At 39.8% G+C, this 19,826-nt stretch overlaps 2 protein-coding genes across 10 annotated transcripts in view; one reads left to right on the forward strand and one right to left on the reverse strand.

Moving 5' to 3' along the window:
• Positions 1-2,745, reverse strand: part of tdrd12 (tudor domain containing 12) — a 68,575-nt gene extending 65,830 nt beyond the window's left edge. Inside the window, exon 1 of the mRNA XM_018093101.2 lies at positions 2,584-2,745. The gene's annotated coding sequence lies outside the window, so the exon portion shown is untranslated. The remainder of the gene's footprint in view (positions 1-2,583) is intronic.
• A 4,107-nt stretch (positions 2,746-6,852) lies between these two features.
• Positions 6,853-18,955, forward strand: nudt19 (nudix hydrolase 19). Of its 9 annotated transcripts, none has more exons than XM_031899994.1 (5): positions 6,853-6,991; positions 8,852-9,041; positions 10,777-11,573; positions 14,440-14,647; positions 17,867-18,955. In XM_031899994.1, exons 3-5 carry the CDS (start codon positions 10,854-10,856, stop codon positions 18,079-18,081), a joined length of 1,143 nt encoding a protein of 380 aa, XP_031755854.1. In that variant the 5' UTR covers positions 6,853-6,991; positions 8,852-9,041; positions 10,777-10,853; the 3' UTR covers positions 18,082-18,955.
• The last annotated feature ends 871 nt before the right edge of the window (positions 18,956-19,826 follow it).

Genomic DNA, 19,826 nt, shown 5'->3' on the forward strand with positions numbered 1-19,826 from the left:
GACAGTTTCTGCTTGAATTTGTCAGATGTCAGAATAGCCTCCCAGAGCTGCTGTTTGGATGTAAACTGCCTCCCACCCTCATAGATCTTTTGTTTGAAGATGATCCAAAGGTTCTCAATAGGATTGAGGTGAGGAGAGGATAGAGGCCACACCATGACTTTCTCTCCTTTTATCCCCATAGCAGCCATTGATGCAGAGCTATTCTTTGCAGCATGAGATGGTGAATTGTCATGCATGAAGATGATGCATAATAATTTGGAACAGTATGTAGTAAGTGTATCTCAGAAAATCTTTCTCTAGACAAGCCAGAAATATAGCATTTCTACATAGCGATAGTAGTACTATTGAATAGTGTGCTTAATTGATTTTGACTTTCCTTGTCCTTTAATAGTGCAATGATCACGCTTAAGTTTTCGTGAAATATCTGTTTTCATACCTCGTCCAAGGCATTGAGACACAATGCCATTCATGATTTAATTGAAAACCAAAAAATCTCATCTTTGTGACACTTAAATAGGATTTGCATAATAATTTGGAACAGTGCATTGTAAGTTTTTTTTTTCTTAAAACAAATACTGTTATCATTAGGAGGTTTGTTCAATAAAAATTTGAATTGTACTTAATAGTTTATAACACGAGAATTATGCCGACTGTTATTTACATCAATTATTTTGGTAAATGAGAAAAATATAATTTGCATAATAATTTGGAACAGGGTGTCAACAGTGCAGCAGGGTACCATTTTTTTTTGCAGCTAACTCTTTCATAACAAGTGAATACAGATAGGGAGCATACACAGTTAAAAAGCCAGGTCTGGATATGCCCAATGTTGGCAATTCCTTACAGAGGAAGAGTAGGCTGCATGAAACAGGCCCTGTGAACCCTAAGGCGCTAGTTTGCTTTTTTCTTATTGTGCAAGGTAAAGGGGGAAGTATACGGGGGGGGGAGAGAAGGAATAGGGCAGTTCAAAAACAGAAGGGATGGCTAAAAAGGCATACTAAATTTTATTTAAGCCTTTTATTTAAATTTCATTTTATTTAAACAAAATAACATTTTATTTAAGTTCTCATTTAAAGGCTAGTCTATAAACCATTAAACTGAAATTCCAGAAGTGGCAGGATTTTTGAAAAGAAGTAAAATACATAATAAATACATATAAATACATTAACAAAAAACAAGTTTTCTTTAATGTTATCATAATCAAAACCCACTGTAAGGACTGTGTGGTTTTAAGTGTAACAGTGCATAAGCAGTCTCTAGGAACTTGATTTTTTTTTCACAATTTTTGCAGCAAAATACCATTGTCACAGAAAAACCATAACTTTTCAATATTTATTATCTGCAACAAATCTGAAAGCAAAAATAGATAATATAAAACCCATGAATATAGTGTAGAAGTAGATGGCAGATGTCCCTGTTACAGCTGATCTTTCTTTGCTTCATGGTTTTAGAGGTTTTTAAAGAAGACATATCCTATAAAAATAAAGAATGTACCAGGGAATTATACTCCTCTAGATATAGAAGGATTGTGCTAAAAAAGTTGTATTTCTGACTGATTTATTGAGAAATTCCACCAAAACCCCACTAGTCCCGCCCATCTGTTTCACTTCCTGCTGGCTGAATTCTCTGGATGAGCTGGGGAGCCGGCGGCCCTCCATACCCTGCACTGTAGGATAGGAACCAATCAGCAGCTAGGATGACCTGATAGGGAACTGAAGCCTGTCTGTGCTTGTGTGAGTGCAGGGCTGTGATTGGCTCTCCCCCTCCTACTGTGCTTCTGGCAGGGACCGTTAGGACACGCCCACTCTTCATTTCACACTGGACGGAGAAGCGAGAGGATCTATAGGGAGCTCCAATAAAGGGGCCATTTTTACAGATAGGATTAATTTTTAGCACAAAGTGAAACCAGCACTGTATATTATTCATAATTGCCTACAAAATTAGGGTTTTCCCATTTATCCAATATGTCTCCTTTAAGGTTTTTTGATGCTGTCATTTGTGCGACAATATGAAAAAGTTGTGGTTTTGTATTGTCGTGAGTGCTTTTTGCGTTTTTTTTTTTTGTTTCAGTTGTGTGTTTTTTTAATGACTGACATTTGTATAATGAGTTTAGTCCTGGTTTTAAATAAATCTACAACAATGAAAATGCGAAAGTTAATAAATGCCCCCCCTAAGCATCAGTTGTATGCTTGGGTCTAACCTAAGTGTGTGTTCTGTTAGCCAGCAACTCTGGAGGGGGAAACAGTTTTCTACCAATAGGTTCCCTTTAAAAGCCAACATTTATAGTGGATAAACAAAGAAAAATTCAAATTCTTCAGTGGTGATAACATTGGATAAAACAGGAAAATGCTGTAGCAAACAAATGTACAAAGCTGCATTAAAGATTTTTTGCTTTATAACAAAACTATAAGGCTATCCCCACACTTGAGTAGGCCATTCAGCCCGTTGCCCATTGCTTTCATATATCTTTTGTATACATGCACTCAAATAAATCAGAATGACGCACCGCAGCTTCAATACCATCATGGGGTAATAAAAATACAACCGAAATGTACTACACTCTACACCGTACACCAATTTTACCTCGAGTATAGCAATGCACTCAAACTGTAGATGACACTGCGCTCACAATTACCAACACGCAGCCGCTTCCACTAAGGCGATGACGCGCCAACAATCTTCGTACGTCAGCCTCTGTTCCGCTAGTGGGAGGTTCCCGCCTGTGCGGGGTGTGTGCTAAAGCTCTCTCAGTAACAAGCGGTGGCAGTCTAAAAGCAGTAAAGTTCCCAAATACTAAAAGCAACCGCTTATTACTGAATATAAGTGATATAAACTGGATTGTTACGTTGATATGTGGTAAATCAAAAATGACTTAGAATAAAAGTTTGCGAAACGTTCCGAAAACATGGAGACTGTGCTTCTTAAAGACCAAGTTAACGTTGTTTACTATATTAAACGAGAAATCTGAGCAAATCCCTGCATAAAGAATATTAAACTATCCAGTGTTGGTTGTGTCATTGCAATGTGGCTACAGCTGTCTTCTGGACTAGCCATATTACCCTGTGGTTGCTCCTTCTACTTAAATTAGTAAAAGTGTGAAGTATGAACCAGCCATTTATGCAAAGCATACAAAAAGTACAAAAAAAAAAATAAATAAATATGTTCATCTAGAAAAGTAGCAATTCAAATCCTGAATCACTTTAAAGGCCTTTTAATAAGGTGAAAAATAAGCAATAAAAATTCTTAATTATGTTATAGTCCTTTAAAAATGCGGATCAAACGCTGCATGGGATTTCATGATATACAGTCACCTGATGCAATTTATGCCTGTCTTTGGCACTTCATCAGTGCTTATTCCAAAAAGTGTAATTCTGTAAAGTCTTATTAAAAAATGGGTAAATGTTTTGAGAGTAGAGTTGCCAGCTTTTCTGGGAAAAAATACTGACCTTCCTAGGTTTTTGCCTTTTTTTAAATAACTGGCATCAAACATCATTTTTGCTGGCCAGGCAGGTAAAATACAGGTCAGGTAGCAACCCCAAGGGGGGGGGGGGGGGTTTACCACAGACCAGGTAGCAACCCCATGGTGCCACTTAACAGCACTTGAAGGGATCAACCCTGTAAGGTTTACACATCACATCAGTCTCTTACATGAGGACCTTACAATCATGGATCATGCATATGAGGGTCAATTTTATTGATCTGCCTCTATGTTTTGACATGTGGAAGGGATCCCATAAATACTCAGAAAACATCCCAGCTTCTTGCAGAACTGACTTCGGAATTGCCAGTTATAGAGTTATAGGGCAGCAGTGCTTATCACTGAGCCACCCTGCCACCCATATGTTAAGCACTGCAGCAAAGAAAAGCATTTATATGATTATTTGTTCAACTATTTGCATAGAATCATAAATATATATTTTCGACATTTGCAGCTGAATCCTCTGGTATGCATTTCATAGATGTGCATTATCAGGAGTATGTCTAGTATTAGAAAGGTACTAATGTAAAACTTCATGTTGGTTTGAAAATGTGAAATCACTGAATGAAATCTGGCTGTTATTGGCTCTACCCAGTTTTTCTAACCTTGGATCACAATTATATAGTAAAAACCACTGTACAAAGTTTAGGGACCCTGGTTTTAACAGTGTCTGAATGGCAGCAATTTAAATTGCCCACTTTTTCTAACCTGAAACTGCAGTTACCCAGTGACTAACTCTCCAAGTTTAGGGACCCTAGGATTAATAGTTAAAGAATGGCAGCAGTTTAAACTTAAACTAATAAAAGTCAATAGGTGAATTTTGATTGGTGGTTGGTGGGTGTGTCCACTAAGTCTAACCTTGAGTGGAAAATTGTGGGGCTGACAGCATTTTTACATTAAATAGGTGAAATGTGATTGGCTGTTGGTGGCTCAGGCCACTATTTCTAACTTAAAACTGCAAATTCCCAGTGACTAATTTTGCAAAGTTTAGCAATATTCGAATTAATACTTAAATAATAACATCAGTTTTAATATAAACCAATGACATTTAATGGGTGGAAATGGCTGTTGGTGGCTCCACCCACTTTTCTTAACCATAAACCTTTGTCCCTCAGTGACCAGCTGTGAAAAGTTTGGTGACACTGGCATCAAACGTGTGAGAATGGCAGCAGTTGAAATTTTCCCACTGAAATCAATTAAAGAACTGTGATTGGCTGTTGGTGGCTCTGCATAACCCTGAATATGTAGTCAGCCAGTGCAAAGTTTGGGAACCCTGACATAAATAGTGTAAGTAAGGCAGCATTTTAAATTTAAGCCAAAAAAAAAATCAATAGGTGAAGTCTGATTGGCTTTTGGCGGCTTCACCCACTTTTCAAAACCTAAAAATGCAGTCCACTAGAGACCCTGGTGTTAAAGGACAAGGAAAGGCAAAGTCACTTGGGGGTGCCAAAATGTTAGGCACCCCCAAGTGACTTTAATCGCATACCTTGTACCCCGGGCTCGTGCCCCTGTTAGGAGAAAACAGCACCAGCCCGGGGTACATGGAGCATAGCTCTTCCTCCTTCGGCCTGTGTTTTGGAACAACTAAAGGCAGGAGCATACGCAGTAGTGAAAAGCTGCAAGCTGTTAAAGTTCGGCTTTTTCACTCTACTGCGCATGCGCGCGCATGGAACCAGGAAGTAGGAAGCGCTGCAGCTACCCCGGGCTGGTGCTGTTCTCTCCGAACAGGGGCACCAGCCCAGGGTAAAAGGTAAGCGATTAAAGTCACTTGGGGGTGACTAACATTTTGGCACCCCCAAGTAACTTTGCCTTTCCTTCTCCTTTAAAACTGAGAATGGCAGCAGTTGAATTTACCCATTGAAATTCAATAGGTGAAGTTTGATTGGCTGTTGGTGGCTCCGCCCACTTTTTCAATACTGAAACTGCAGTCCCCTAGTTACCATTTGTGAAAAGTTTGGGAACCCTGGTGTTGATACTATGAAAATGGCAGCAGGTTGAATTTACCCATTGAAAGTCAATAGGTAAAATCTGCTTGGCTGTTCACAGCTCCACCCACTTTTGGGCATCCAACAGTCATCATATTTACATTTAGGCTGACACCATGACTATGTGATTCAAGTTTGGTGAGTGTGGCCTCAAAGCTGTAAGATTGGCAGAAGTTTCAATTTCCCCATTAAAGTCAATGGGTGAAATTTGATTAGCTGTTGTTGGCCCCTCCCAGTTTGGGTCATCCTACAAATGTTGCTGTTTCATTCTGGGTCACCCCATGATTATGTTATTCAAGTTTGGGGAGTGTAGCTTTAAAGCTGTAAGAGTGGCAGCAGTTTGAAAATCTTCCCTGTCAAAGTCAATAGAAAAATTGGGGTGTTCGGAGCGGTGACACAAAAAGATGGGGGGCAGGATCGCTAAGAAAAGCACAAGCAACCTGCACTGCTATAGGGCGAAGAAGTGTGGAGAGTTTGGGTGTTGTACCCCTAAAACTGTAGGAGGGCGCTAAGAAGAAGAAGAAAAGCGTAAGTATAAGCTGAACAGTATGTTGGGTTTTTCAACCCAACATAATAACACTGCAAGCATGAATTCTGTGGACATATTTACACTTCAGATTTTGGTCTGTTCGCAGTCAAGCTGTAATGCAATTGTGGGTGCAGAGGCAAGATGTGTCTATTGACTTCTCTCACTTGGATGCAAAACCTCACTGTTCAATCTTAAACTGGCCATACATAAATAAATACACATAAATACTGCACCGATATGCCCACATCGACCTGGGTAATATCAAGATGATCTGATCATAGATTTACACAACTACACTTCTATTGAGGTACAGTAGGCTGGCTTAATTTGTACTGAAAGCGGAGGTGTGAATTCAACTCCACTACACCCCAAAAATATATATTTTAATGTACAGAAGCATAACTATGCCAGCCCCCCAGCCATAAAAAATCTTTAGAGGGGCCCAGCATGCAAGTCAACTGCCTTTCCATTCATTAGCCACTTTGCAGAGAAGGAAGAGAGTGGCTGGGGAGGTGGATTCTTGCAACTATAGAAGAAGCTGACCTTGCTGTCTGGGCCCTTGTTTCTCACAGCCCCCATGAGGCAAGTTGTTCAACTATATATTTATATAGTATCTACTTATATCTACTTTTATTGGATTATTGAAAATTTTCAACAGAGGAGTTTGCAGCCTAATCACCTGCCAGTTGGTTTTGAAATTCATCCTCAACCTGGAAAAATGTGTAACCAAGCCTCTGTACTAGGTACACAACTTGATGGAGCAGATAAGATGTTTAGCTGTGCTGTACCTTTAAGGGAAAGGCTCCTTATGCAAGGAGAGGCTGGTGCAGACTAATTGCCAGCTTGTTCCGACTTCATTGGATTTTTCTGAGCCTGTAAGGTTGTTCTCAGGTGCTGCTGAGTGTATGAACTTGAAGCAAGAGGGCTGTCTGGTTATACCAGTGAGGAATCCAAATACAATGAGAAGCTTTTATGGATTAATCAATTCATTTGCTGCTGGTAAAGCTTATGTATCTGAACTCCTGTGATATATACAGTATATTTGCTTCCCAAATACCATCTCTTTCTATATGCAAAGTCTATATTTAAGCCTGTTGCTTTAGTATGGTTTGGTGAAGCTAACACATGAAGTTCAGATATTCTCAGCGTAAGTCATTATCACTATGGGCCAAATAGTTATCATGGCATCTGAAGTTTTGTGTATATATGTTTGCGAATATTCTTTTTTTCTATTAATCCTCTCCAGTTGTTTATTACTCCCATGATGCAGCTTTTAGTATATTAGATCTTTGTTGCATTGTAGTATTTCAAAATTATTTAGAGTTCATCTTTTATATTCAATTGTGTTGAATTCCTTTACTGGCCTGTATTCTGTTATTGTTAACTAGTTTATAAATCTAGTACTGGTCGGTGTGTATCACTGGTACAATGTGGGAGCAATTCAATATATTATAATGTGGGGTTTGCGGAAGTGCAGCCTCCCATTGAGGTTTATTTTTTATATATATATAGATATGCAAAATCTGCGTTTAGGGCTGAATCGTCAGGTGGAGGTAGAATCCCTATTGTTTCTACCTCCATATCTGACAAATCAGCTCTGAACGTCATTGGAGGGTGGAAACTATCTTTTATTGAGTTGGGGGGCAGGGGAAGTTTCACTCCTTGCTGCCACTAGTTGCTAAGTAAGGAAAAGGAGTTTGAGCCTGTTTCCTTTGCTATCTCACCCCCACACAGCTCTAGCTTTCTTCTTGGTGAGCCCTATAGTGCCACAAATATAAAAAAAAAAAAAGTGGTCATTATGTTGTTACAGGACTGCTGTGACACTGTTCAGTGTCTGTATCTGTATTGTGGAACTGTATTGTCAGTTTTTTCAGGAGGAAATTATTCTGTTGTTACCATCTGCAACTACACCCTGCTCTGTTTTCTAGGGAATATTGTTTTTAGTATACTAATGGAAAACAATCGGAGAGAATGCATTGCATTGCATGTATTACTTTTATCACTACCTTTAACGGCTCTAAAGGCAAAGTAGAAAATATACTGAGAAAACACTGCCATATTATCAAAAAAGATAAAGATCTTAGCGAACACCTAAGGGATTACCCACAGGTGATATATAAGAAGCCTTGAATTATTAAACAGATGTTGGTCCCTAGTTGTCTTGAAAAAACATTTTGGAGCCACAAAGAAAAACTCTTTCCAAAACAAGGACACGAAAGGCTTCTATAAATGTAAGGGGTGCAAGACAAAGGACTCAGTGGAGGGGGGGGAGATATAATCAAGGCCATATCCAGGGAAGAAACCTTTTGGATTCACAGGCTGCAAACACTTACACCCAAAGGGTTAAATATTGGCATAGATCTGCAGTGCTTCCTAAGGGATTGATATGACATCACACTTTTAGTAATATTCAGCGTCGGACTGGGCCCAGATCCGATCCGGTAAGTTTCTTTTAGGAGCGGTCGGGGGAGGAGGTCGGAGGGTGTTGGGGGTGGGGGCCCCTGAGGCAGAAGCCCCGGTGGGCCCTGCACCCCAAGTCCAACCCTGGTAATATTGTCTGAAGCATTTTGTGTTTATAAGATTTTATATGTGTAAAGTTCTTAATGAATTAATTTTCTTTTGTTCTTTTATCTTTTAATTCATTTTAGAAGTGATATCTATTGTGTGTATAAAACTCGATTGAATTTTAGATCATTTGCATAATTAATTGATGACATAATATAATGGGGACGGCATTTCTGAAGAAGTATTTTTATACGAAACGTGTTGGGCTTTTACTTTGATCAAATAAATGTTTTTTGGCATAACTATACAGCCTGATTGAATCCTACCTCTGCACGCTCTATCTATCCAACCCAGCCTCCCACTCCTACCCCCCCTTGCTTTGTCGCATTCCTCTCACACAGGAGAGAAGGGACAGCGTGATTGACTAGAGGGAGTCACGTGGTCGCTGGTGGAATACAGGACAGGAGGAAGTCTCTGTTACCAGCATGGAGGGAGATCACTGAGCTGTAAACAGTGTGATATGCACTTTGAAATCTGAGACACGGTGAGTAGATCCAGTAGGAAATTGTTCAATCACATGCTTCACGATCCTTGGCCATTTGTTTTAGAACAGGGAGAAGAGTAATACATGTTTGTCTCCATTTATTATGAGGCGCATATATGAAAAGGCTACTCTGTAAAGTGTTGCTGTGGCGTGGAGGAGTTGTGAAGTTGGAACAAGCGCACCTGTGGGGAACTTTTATTACTTACAAGTGGACTATTGGATCCACGATTTGTGGTGCAGCTGATTTTTATTGGTTTACTTCTAGCGCAGTGTTATTACTCTGTATTCTGCTGTAGGTATGATATGATTTTCCTATTTTCCTTTGCCACAATGACCTGCTGAGTAGTTCTTCAATATTAAGGAACGTCACAGTCTGGTCAGATAGCCAGAATGACAGACCTAACTCGTCACATCTGAAAACCCCACAGTACATGTTTTGTTTGCATTTACATGGAATGTCAAAATCCTGAGCCATGTATGGACATTGTAGATGAGGGCTTGGATTTCTGCACAAAAATTGTGGAATGAAAGGACAATCCCTGAGATGCTCTATTACATTTAATCATAATGTGTCTGAACTCACAAAGAAAAACAACAAAACCTCACATAAAATAAAAACTTTCATATAGAATATAAAAATCTATAATTAAAAAAAAATATATATATATAAAAATAAAGCAACCGACCCAAGCATTATATAGGTACTTGTTCCCTAATGTGCACTTTAGGTATATATACATTTATGTAACATATTTGAGCTTCAGAAGGAGGTTGCAGAGGACACAATAAAACATGAAAATTACCCTTCCCACATCAAAGATGGCAGCCTTTGCTTTATAGGTTTAGATTGCAGTTTCCTCTTCTCAGTTCTTGACGTCCTATGAAAACAGTACATCAGCCCCTGCATTTATTCTTGGAGAGCGCTCATTGGCTGAAGGCAGCAGAGGTCAGACTTTTGCTTGAATGCTTTGCTAAAGGAAGCTGGGGCAGGTAGGAGCAGAGTCTGCTGGTGTTTTTATACAGGGGGACGGAAGGCAGCAGAGGTCAGACTTTTGCTTACATGCTTTGCCAAAGGAATCTAGAGTGGTTAGGAGCAGAGTCTGCGGGTGGACAGACTTAAGGAGCTCAGTTTGCTAAATGAACGCTGTGTAGGCATAAGCGTTAACTGAGTTATTGATAGCTGCATATAAGTTTCCACAATCTTTTTACTGCAGATGGCCAGTAACGGCTTCCAGCATTCTCTGCAGGGAATACATTGACAGACAAAGTTAAAGATTTAGAGCTAATAAGAACTGTACTCTTGCCCTCTGTGTGTGCGTGTGTAACGTGCTCTGTGAAGCTGCAGGCTGTCCTTGGTTTCTTACATTTCCCTGTCTAAAGTTTGTCGAGTAGAATGATATTACCCAGTACTGAGGCACTTTCAAAGCAATATAGTAGGACTAAAGACAAGAAATTCATTCTGCACTACATGCAATAAACTAAGCTTGTCTAACATGCTAGACCTATGAACAAGTGTGACACACATGAGCAAGTTCTGTAATCTAGTTCTAACTAGAAAAATATGTTTGTTTGGATGTCGCCAAACACAAGCAGAGAATTCAAATACTATTATAAATATTTTTGCTTGTTACTTTAATCCTATATTTTAAGCTAAAGGTCATTATATACTTTAAACAACTACAGATTATTTTTTGTTGCAGGACCTCTGCTATAACTGTTTTTCATTTTTCTTCAGGTAAATATTTGTTGGAAGCATAATAAAATAGAGAAGCACAACTTTTGGACATTTGTTCAGAAGTGAAGAGTGTAAAAATGAACAATACATTAAAACACTGGAAAGAAGCAGCAACTCTGATTTTGGCAGCTAGAACTTCTCATGGAAACTTACCTTATATTCAGCAACAAGCCCGTGTCCAAAATCATCAAAACAACACGTTTGATTATGAAGTTCTTTTGCTAAAGCGCAGCCAAAAAAGTGGTTTTATGCCAAATGCATTTGTGTTTCCTGGTGGCAATGTTGAACCCTCAGACTTTTCCAGTGACTGGATTAAAGTTTTCAGCAGGTATGAGCAAAAGCCAAACTTTGGTCTGGGTCTAGTGAAACAGCATGATAATCGATCTCCTATGTTTACTACAGACAGATCAAAATTTGGCTCCCTTATTCCAGGGGAAGTTGCAACAAGGATCTGTGCCATTAGAGAAACATTTGAAGAATCTGGCATCTTGTTAGTTGTGCCTGAGAATTTTAATAGTGAAGACAACCAAAATCTGATAGACATAACTGATCATGATAAAGAAGAGATTTCAAAATGGAGACAGGAAGTTCAAAGAAATCCTTCCCAGTTTATCCAGATGTGCAGAATGATGCGCTGCATGCCCAATATCTGGGCCCTGAAAGAATGGAGCAACTGGCTTACCCCAGTGTTTTCCCAAGGCTTAAAGAGCAGACGTTTTGATACAGCCTTTTTCATTTGCTGTTTAAATGCAAAGCCTGCTGTCAGCGATGACAAAAAAGAAGTCACTTCATTCAAAGTGAGATTGCCTATTGTATTATTTACTTAATTTGTAAAGTACAATATAATCAATAATCATTCCTATATATATTACCACAAGTGCTTACACCCTTTCATCAGGCTTTTCTTGCAGTGCTTATAAGCCATCTTTACTGGGTTTCTTTTTGCGGTGCCTTTCAGATATCAAAACTTAATGAACATGCATATTGAAATTATAGGCAGGGCCGGAACAAGAGGTAGGCAGAACCGGCATGTGTCTAGGGTGGCAACAGAGGTGGGGACGAAAGTCATGTACCTCAACTAAATGTCTACCACATGTTCAGCTCTTCTACCTCTAGTGTGGTGATGTGCAACTATTGAGCATTGCATTGATGCTCCAATTTGTCACCCCCCCCCCCCCCCTCAGATCACTGTGCAATTTGGCCCAGCTCTGATTATAGCTGTATACTGTATAACAGTGCTGTCCAACTTCTGCTGGGCCAAGGGCCGGAATTTCTCTTGCATACATGGAGGAGGGCCGCTAATGGAAGCCAGTTTTGACCACTCCCCCTTTAAACCACACCCATTTTATCACAATGGTGGTAGTGCAGCAAAAACCCAAATGCTTCGTCCTCACTCGCACATCATTCATATGTGAAAGAATTATATTATGTCATATTAAGACGTACCCTTAAATCCATATGCCGCCTCCTCCCCTGTGGAAGCAACCCCCAGCATATAATTACACACCTTAGGGACCATTTCATCGCTATTTCCAACTGCTAACAAACCCCTGCCAGGTACACCTCCCACAGGCAGCATAGGGTAGGCAGAGTATGGCACACACAGGCAGCACTCTGCCTGCCCTATGCTGCCTGTGTGTGCCATACTCTGCTTGCCCTATGCTGCCTGTGTGTGCCATACTCTGCCCTATGCTGCCTGTGTGTGCCATACTCTGCCCTATGCTGCCTGTGTGTGCCATACTCAGCCCTACCCTGCCTGTGTGTGCCATGCTCTGCCAGCCCTATGCTGCCTGTGTGTGCCATTCTCTGCCTGTCCTACCCTGCCTGTGTGTGCCATACCCTCCATGCCCTATGTTGCCTGTGTGTGCCATACTCTGCCTGCCCTACCCTGCCTATGTGCCATATCCTCCCCGACCTATGCTGCCTATGTGCCATATTCTGCCTACCCTATGCTGTCTACACACAGGCAGCATAGGCCAGGCAGTACATACAATGTCTGAGGTGTGAACAGGAGAACAATATAGGTGATTACAGCCTGAGCCTGAGGTGTGAACACTGCAGGGGGTAAACAATGCAGAGATTAGAAGGTGTGAACAGTACAGGGGATTACAGCCTGAACCTGAGGTGAGAACCATGCATGGGGCCAGTTAAGCTCAGTACAAAGGTAAGCCATCAAAGCAGCCAGACAGGTGGGGGGCCGCCAGTTGGACAGCACTGCTGTATAATATATAGGCTGGTATTAAGAAATAGAAAATATGAACTGCCTTTTTGTTCCCAATTTAATGTGTGTGACTCATCAAAAAGAAACCTGGCAATCTGTCTTACAACCTACAGTTATGTGTTGGATTCAGTTATTTTAAAACGGTTCTAATAGATTGGTTTAGCAAATGCAGTACACACCAAATTATTTAAAGGAGAACTAAAGCTTAACTAAAGAATAAGGTTATGTTGTATATTATGTTTTGGGGTTCTGTACCAGGCCAAGTCAACCACAACCCTTTAGCAGTGAGAATCTATGCTCTGAGTATGCCCCAGTAGCTCCCCATCTTTTTGTTCTGCCGTCAGTTACTGAGCATAGAGACCAACTCTCAATATACTACGTATATAGAATATAAAGGAGAAGGAAAGCTACCTAGACATTTTATGATGAAGCTTACTTAGTTTTTAATTTCCTTCTCCTATAAATGTAACAGTATAAGACTGATTAGTAATTTATTTACATTCACATTATATGGCAGCTCTGGAACCAATGCAATTAGCATCAGAATTTAATAATCAGTCCTGTAGCATCAGCTTATATGACAGGCCAGCTAATTTTCTGCTTGATAATTTGTGACAACCCCAAGATTACCTTCTCAACAGTTGCTCAGAGCACACTAAGCATGTGTACTGTTCTGAACAGATTCTAAGATGGGAAGCTCCTGTGACAACTGTAAAGACCTATATCATTACTACTATAGAGATGCTGATACGTTAAGTGTAGTGATGTGGGCCAGCCTGAACCTGCCACCGCCAGCCAGGTGTATTCGCTGACTTATCCTACCACCCTCCCCGCCCGTGACATAACTGTGTCCCTTTCCTGCCTCCAGCTGCGTCTGTTTATAGACGCAGGCCTGCCTTGCCCTGCCCCCCTCCGTGATGTCAGAGGTGGGTGTGGGTACATAAATATACGCAGCTCAGTGGGGCGGGTCAGGTGAGGGTGGCTAGTGAGTGGGTTATGGTCGGTTGCAGGTCAAAATTTTTTTGACCCATACATCGCTACTGGAGAGTAACTTAATTCAGAAACAAGTAACATTTTGGAATTTTCCCCTTTAATTTAGCACTATCTGTCTACTTTCAGGCTGAACAAAGTGGGGCAGTCTCTGCTTGTCAACATTCTGGAAGCTACAAAACAGATGGGTGGAGCATTTGTTCTGGGTGACCAGGGATTTGACATGTAAAGCAAGTGCCAAGCAAGCCTTTTTCAAGAGGTCATGTAATTTTTTGTGACCCATTGACAGCTCTGTGCTAAATAATATCTTATGCCATTTATTTCAGGGATGAAGATATAGTATCTACTGTTGTGTTTATTTGTACAAAGTGTTGATTTTTTGTGTCTACATTGCATAGTTGGATTCTAGATAAATGAATCCGAGTAAAACCTTTTGTGGGTCTTTTTTTCAGTGGTGGACCCCCGTGGAAGCTCTTGAAGACTACAAGTGTCATAAAATCTGGATTCCCCCACCTCAGTTCTATGAAATAAGCCGACTCTGTCACTTTGCTCCAATAAATGAACTGCATAAGTTCATCATTAGCCGTTCTTTGGAGGGCTGTGAACAATGGATGCCAGTTATAGCACAATGTGAAGATGGCATTGTACATACATTGCCAGGTATGTCTCATAATTGCCTTAGCTCTAATTCTCCCTTAGCTAATGTAAACATCAGAGGGAGAAGTAAAAATCTCCGCTGCATGCTGGCTAATGCGCGTAGCTTGTCGGGTAAATTAGGGGAGCTGCAAGCTATTGCATGTATTGAAAATTATGATTTAATAGGTATCACTGAGACCTGGTGGGATGATAAATGCGACTGGGCTGTGAATTTAAATGGTTATACACTTTTTAGGAGGGACAGAGAGATTAAAAAGGGTGGAGGGGTTTGTCTTTACGTAAAGTCAGACTTAAAGCCATGTAATAAAGACATTACCAATGAAAACGTCGAATCTCTTTGGGTAGAAATTTCAGTAAGGCTGAAGGTCACAAAGAAAATGATCATTGGTGTATGTTATAAACCACCCCGTATAGATGAGGGGGATGAGGCCCAGCTATTGTTGCAAATGGAGGAGGCTTCAAAACTGGGTCAAGTTGTTGTTATGGGGGACTTTAATTATCCGGACATTGACTGGAGTAATGGGGTGGCTAAGTCAGAAAGAGCTAGTAGGTTTGTAAATATGCTAAATGACAACTTTTTATTTCAGGCAGTTCAAGAACCCACTAGGAATGACGCTATTTTGGACCTGGTGATTTCTAATAATAATGAACTTATCTCTAACATTTGTGTGGGTGAGCATTTGGGGAACAGTGATCACAACATGGTCTCCTTTGAGATAATGCTGCAGAGACAGCGCTATAAGGGAGTAACTAAAACACTCAATTTTAGACGTGCAGACTTTGCCAGTATAAGGGCATCTCTGCAATGTGTCAACTGGGAAAGGCTTTTCATGGGGTTAGACACAGAAGGAAAATGGAACATCTTTAAAACATTGCTTTGTAGGTATACACAACAGTATATCCCCCTAGTAAGCAAGGAGAGGCATCGCAAAGCAAAACCTTTATGGCTGAATAAAAGTGTTATTGTCGAGGTTGGTAAGAAAAAACGTGCTTTTAGGGCATTCAAGTTAGCTGGGACAGCGGAAACTTTCATCAGGTACAAGGAAGCAAATAAAGCATGCAAAAAAGCTATCAGGCAAGCTAAAATAGAGATGGAAAGGGATATTGCAGCTAGGAGTAAAAAGAATCCAAAATTATTTTTTAATTATGTGAATAGTAAAAAAATGAAGCAAGAAGGGGTGGGAACTTTATTATCACGGGGGGGTACGTTGGTTGATGAAAACGGGGAAAAAGCTGAAATTTTGAACTCTTATTTTTCATCTGTCTATACATCTGAGGAGCCAGATAATGAAGGCTTCCCTTGTAATATGCCCAGTTCTAGTAATTTAGCTACTGACGCATGGGTCACTCGGGAGGAAATTCAAAAGAGACTTGAACATGTAAAGGTAAACAAAGGTCCAGGGCCGGATGGGATTCATCCCAGGGTATTAAATGAGCTGAGCGCTGTGATTGCCAAACCTCTTCACTTAATTTTTCAGGATTCATTGAGGTCTGGCATGGTGCCAAGAGACTGGCGGATTGCTAATGTGGTGCCGTTATTTAAAAAGGGATCCCGTTCTCAGCCTGAAAACTATAGGCCTGTTAGTCTGACATCAGTAGTAGGAAAACTTTTGGAAGGGGTAATAAGGGATAGGGTACTTGAATACATTGCAGTTCACAATACTATTAGTTTGTGCCAGCATGGTTTTATGCGTAACAGATCTTGCCAGACTAATTTAGTTGCCTTTTATGAGGAGGTGAGTAGGAACCTTGATGCTGGAATGGCAGTTGATGTCATCTACTTGGACTTTGCTAAAGCGTTTGATGCAGTACCTCACAGAAGGTTAATGATCAAATTAAGGAATATTGGCCTAGAACATAATATTTGTAATTGGATAGAGAACTGGCTGAAGGATAGAGTACAAAGAGTGGTTGTAAATGGAACATTTTCTAATTGGGCCAGTGTGGTTAGTGGAGTACCGCAGGGGTCAGTCCTTGGGCCTTTGCTGTTTAACTTGTTTATTAATGACCTGGAGGTGGGCATAGACAGTACTGTTTCTATTTTTGCTGATGACACTAAATTGTGCAAAACTATAAGTTCCATGCAGGATGCTGCCGCTTTGCAGAGCGATTTGACAAAATTAGATAACTGGGCAGCAAACTGGAAAATGAGGTTCGATGTTGATAAGTGCAAAGTTATGCACTTTGGTAGAAATAATATAAACGCAAACTATCTACTGAATGGTAGTGTGTTGGGGGCATCCTTAATGGAGAAGGATCTAGGGGTTTTTGTTGATAACAAGTTGTCTAATGCCAGGCAGTGTCATTCTGTGGCTACTAAAGCAAATAAAGTGCTGTCTTGTATAAAAAAGGGCATTGACTCAAGGGATGAGAACATAATTTTGCCCCTTTATAGGTCCCTGGTAAGGCCTCACCTTGAGTATGCAGTGCAGTTTTGGGCTCCAGTCCTTAAGAAGGATATTAATGAGCTGGAGAGAGTACAGAGACGTGCAACTAAACTGGTAAAGGGGATGGAAGATTTAAAATATGAGGTGAGACTGTCGAGGTTGGGGTTGTTTTCTCTGGAAAAGAGGCGCTTGCGAGGGGACATGATTACTCTGTACAAGTACATTAGAGGGGATTATAGGCAGTTGGGGGATGTTCTTTTTTCCCATAAAAACAATCAACGCACCAGAGGTCACCCCTTTAGATTAGAGGAAAGGAGTTTCCATTTGAAGCAGCGTAGGTGGTTTTTCACGGTGAGGGCAGTGAGGTTATTGAATGCCCTTCCTAGTGAGGTGGTAATGGCAGATTCTGTTAATGCCTTTAAGAGGGGCCTGGATGAGTTCTTGATCAATCAGAATATCCAAGGCTATTGTGATACTAATATCTACAGTTAGTACTAGTGGTTGTATTTATAGTTTATGTATGTGAGTGTATAGATTGGTAGGTGTGGGTTAGGTGTGCTGGGTTTACTTGGATGGGTTGAACTTGATGGACACAGGTCTTTTTTCAACCCTATGTAACTATGTAACTATGTAGGTATTGTCTTATCAACATATGTTGCATTGCAAGTACAAATTAATCGGTTAATGTGACTGAGATGAAAACTGACACTATGAAGTGAACTGTTTTAATGTTTGTGTTATACTTACATTTTACCATAAGCCTTTCTCTTAGAAAAAGAAACAGAATTTATTTGAATATGCTGTAATTCTGATCAAAGTATTGTCTTCATTTTAGGAGATGATTTATACCCTGAAGAACCAGACTTGACTGGGGAGAAGCAAACTGTTGTCTGTTCAAATGAAACAATTCAAAATCTTGTTCAAAAGGGTGGATGTTTTCACCGAGTAGTAGTAATTGATGGCACTCCAACACTTCTTGTTAATATTAAGCCAAAATATAAGCATATCAATCCTCTCACAACTGAATTGCAGTCAAAAAATAAATTGTAAAAAATCTTGATGATCAGTAATAAAAATATAATTTTTTTTGGATCTGCAGTGTGATAAATGAGTGTGTCTAATGGTAGATAAAGTAATTGCCAAAAAAAATCCCCAAAATGATTGGATAATTCTTCAGTCTGCTTTTCTCAGCACTTTTACATTTTTTGTTGCTTTGTTTTCATGAGTTTTGCAGTTTTGTATTGCTAATATCGTTCTTTTAACGATACAAACTTATGTGTACATACATGCAAGCCATTGAAGTGCATTCTGAGTCATATTGTAATCATAACACAGAATATGTAGGCAAGCCTGATTGCTCAGGAATAAGAACTAGATAGAATGGAAAAGAAGGCAGAGAGAGAAGAAAAAGGAGGGACTGAAGGAGGCCGTCCATCACTGTTCTCAGCACACTCACCCCCCAGCTTCGCCACAAGATTTGCTCAGGGATAATCTGGCAGTTACTGGGAAGGCTTTTTAATTTTTACATTTGATTATATATGCACCTGAGTTCCACCCTAGTTGCGGCCCTAGGCACAGGCTCTTGGATGACTATATATAGATATATGTTTATACTTACTGCAGTTTAAGGGGACAATATCCTAATCAGTATATATTGTAGAGCTTGAAGCTCTCGCATTCCAGGTTTTAATTCTAGCGATCTTCAGAGTTTTAATGCTTTTAAGGCAGTTTATTTGGTTCCTGAAAAAATTGACCATTGCATGTTTTAATGTGTTTGTAATGCTGGGGCTCATGGAAATGATGTATAAGTGCTGCAGAGATGGTGGTTGTTATATAAATAAAATTATATTGATCCTCCCACTGATATAAATAATCACAAATGTGTTTTTTTAACATTTGTAAAATAAAGTATATGTAAACTTTATTCGTCAACAGCATATTGTCTGTTTAGATTCTAAGGAAAATTGGGCAATACGTACGTTTGAGCGGCTTTTTTGTATGCGCGAAAAAAACGGTACGAAAATTTTGTGACTTTGGGATTGCCAATACAATATTATCGTGACTAATACGATTTTTTCGGAACCAATGCTTTTTCGGAATCAATGCTTCTTGGACATTTTTGTCATTAGGCAAAATTGTAATTTTGGGTTTACAACACCTTGCAATTGATAAGGTTGTACTAAGACTATGTTTAGCATCCTTTAGTGTTTCTGCATACACAGGAGGTGCAGAGAGCAGTGATGTATATAAGACAGTGTCAATTTCGATCCATGTGCCATTAGCCTTATGGCTGCTTTAAAAATATTTAATCTTTAAAGAGGTTGCCCAACTTTTTTTTTGCAAATTCCAAAACCAAAGTGGCAGGGAGCCAGAGCAGAGAGATAGGACTTTGCAAAATAGTTTTCACTGATGTGGATTCCATACTAGCCGTATCAGAAACATACCAGCAACTCTCACCCAGACATAAAATGCTGCATAATCCTTTTCAAGTGAAACTTGAACTTAAACCCTCACATTTTCATTAAAATATCCATACCGGTTGTAAATGTTTTTAAACATCTGAGCTGTCATATAGTGACTGCTCCATTCATTCTGCACTTCATAGATGTCGCCGCACTCCACACTTTCCCCTTTCCTATTCACTATCTATAATTAAGATTATATGAAAATTAAGATTAATTATATAATTATAATTAAGATTTTAGGATGATGCAAAGCGTGCCCTAATAAGTGTCCACAAAATGGCATCTACCTGTTTGCTGTGCCTTTGAATTTAAAGATATATACAGTATTGT

Source organism: Xenopus tropicalis, chromosome 4 (assembly GCF_000004195.4).
Source record: "Xenopus tropicalis strain Nigerian chromosome 4, UCB_Xtro_10.0, whole genome shotgun sequence".
NCBI classification, from domain to species: Eukaryota; Metazoa; Chordata; class Amphibia; order Anura; family Pipidae; genus Xenopus; species Xenopus tropicalis.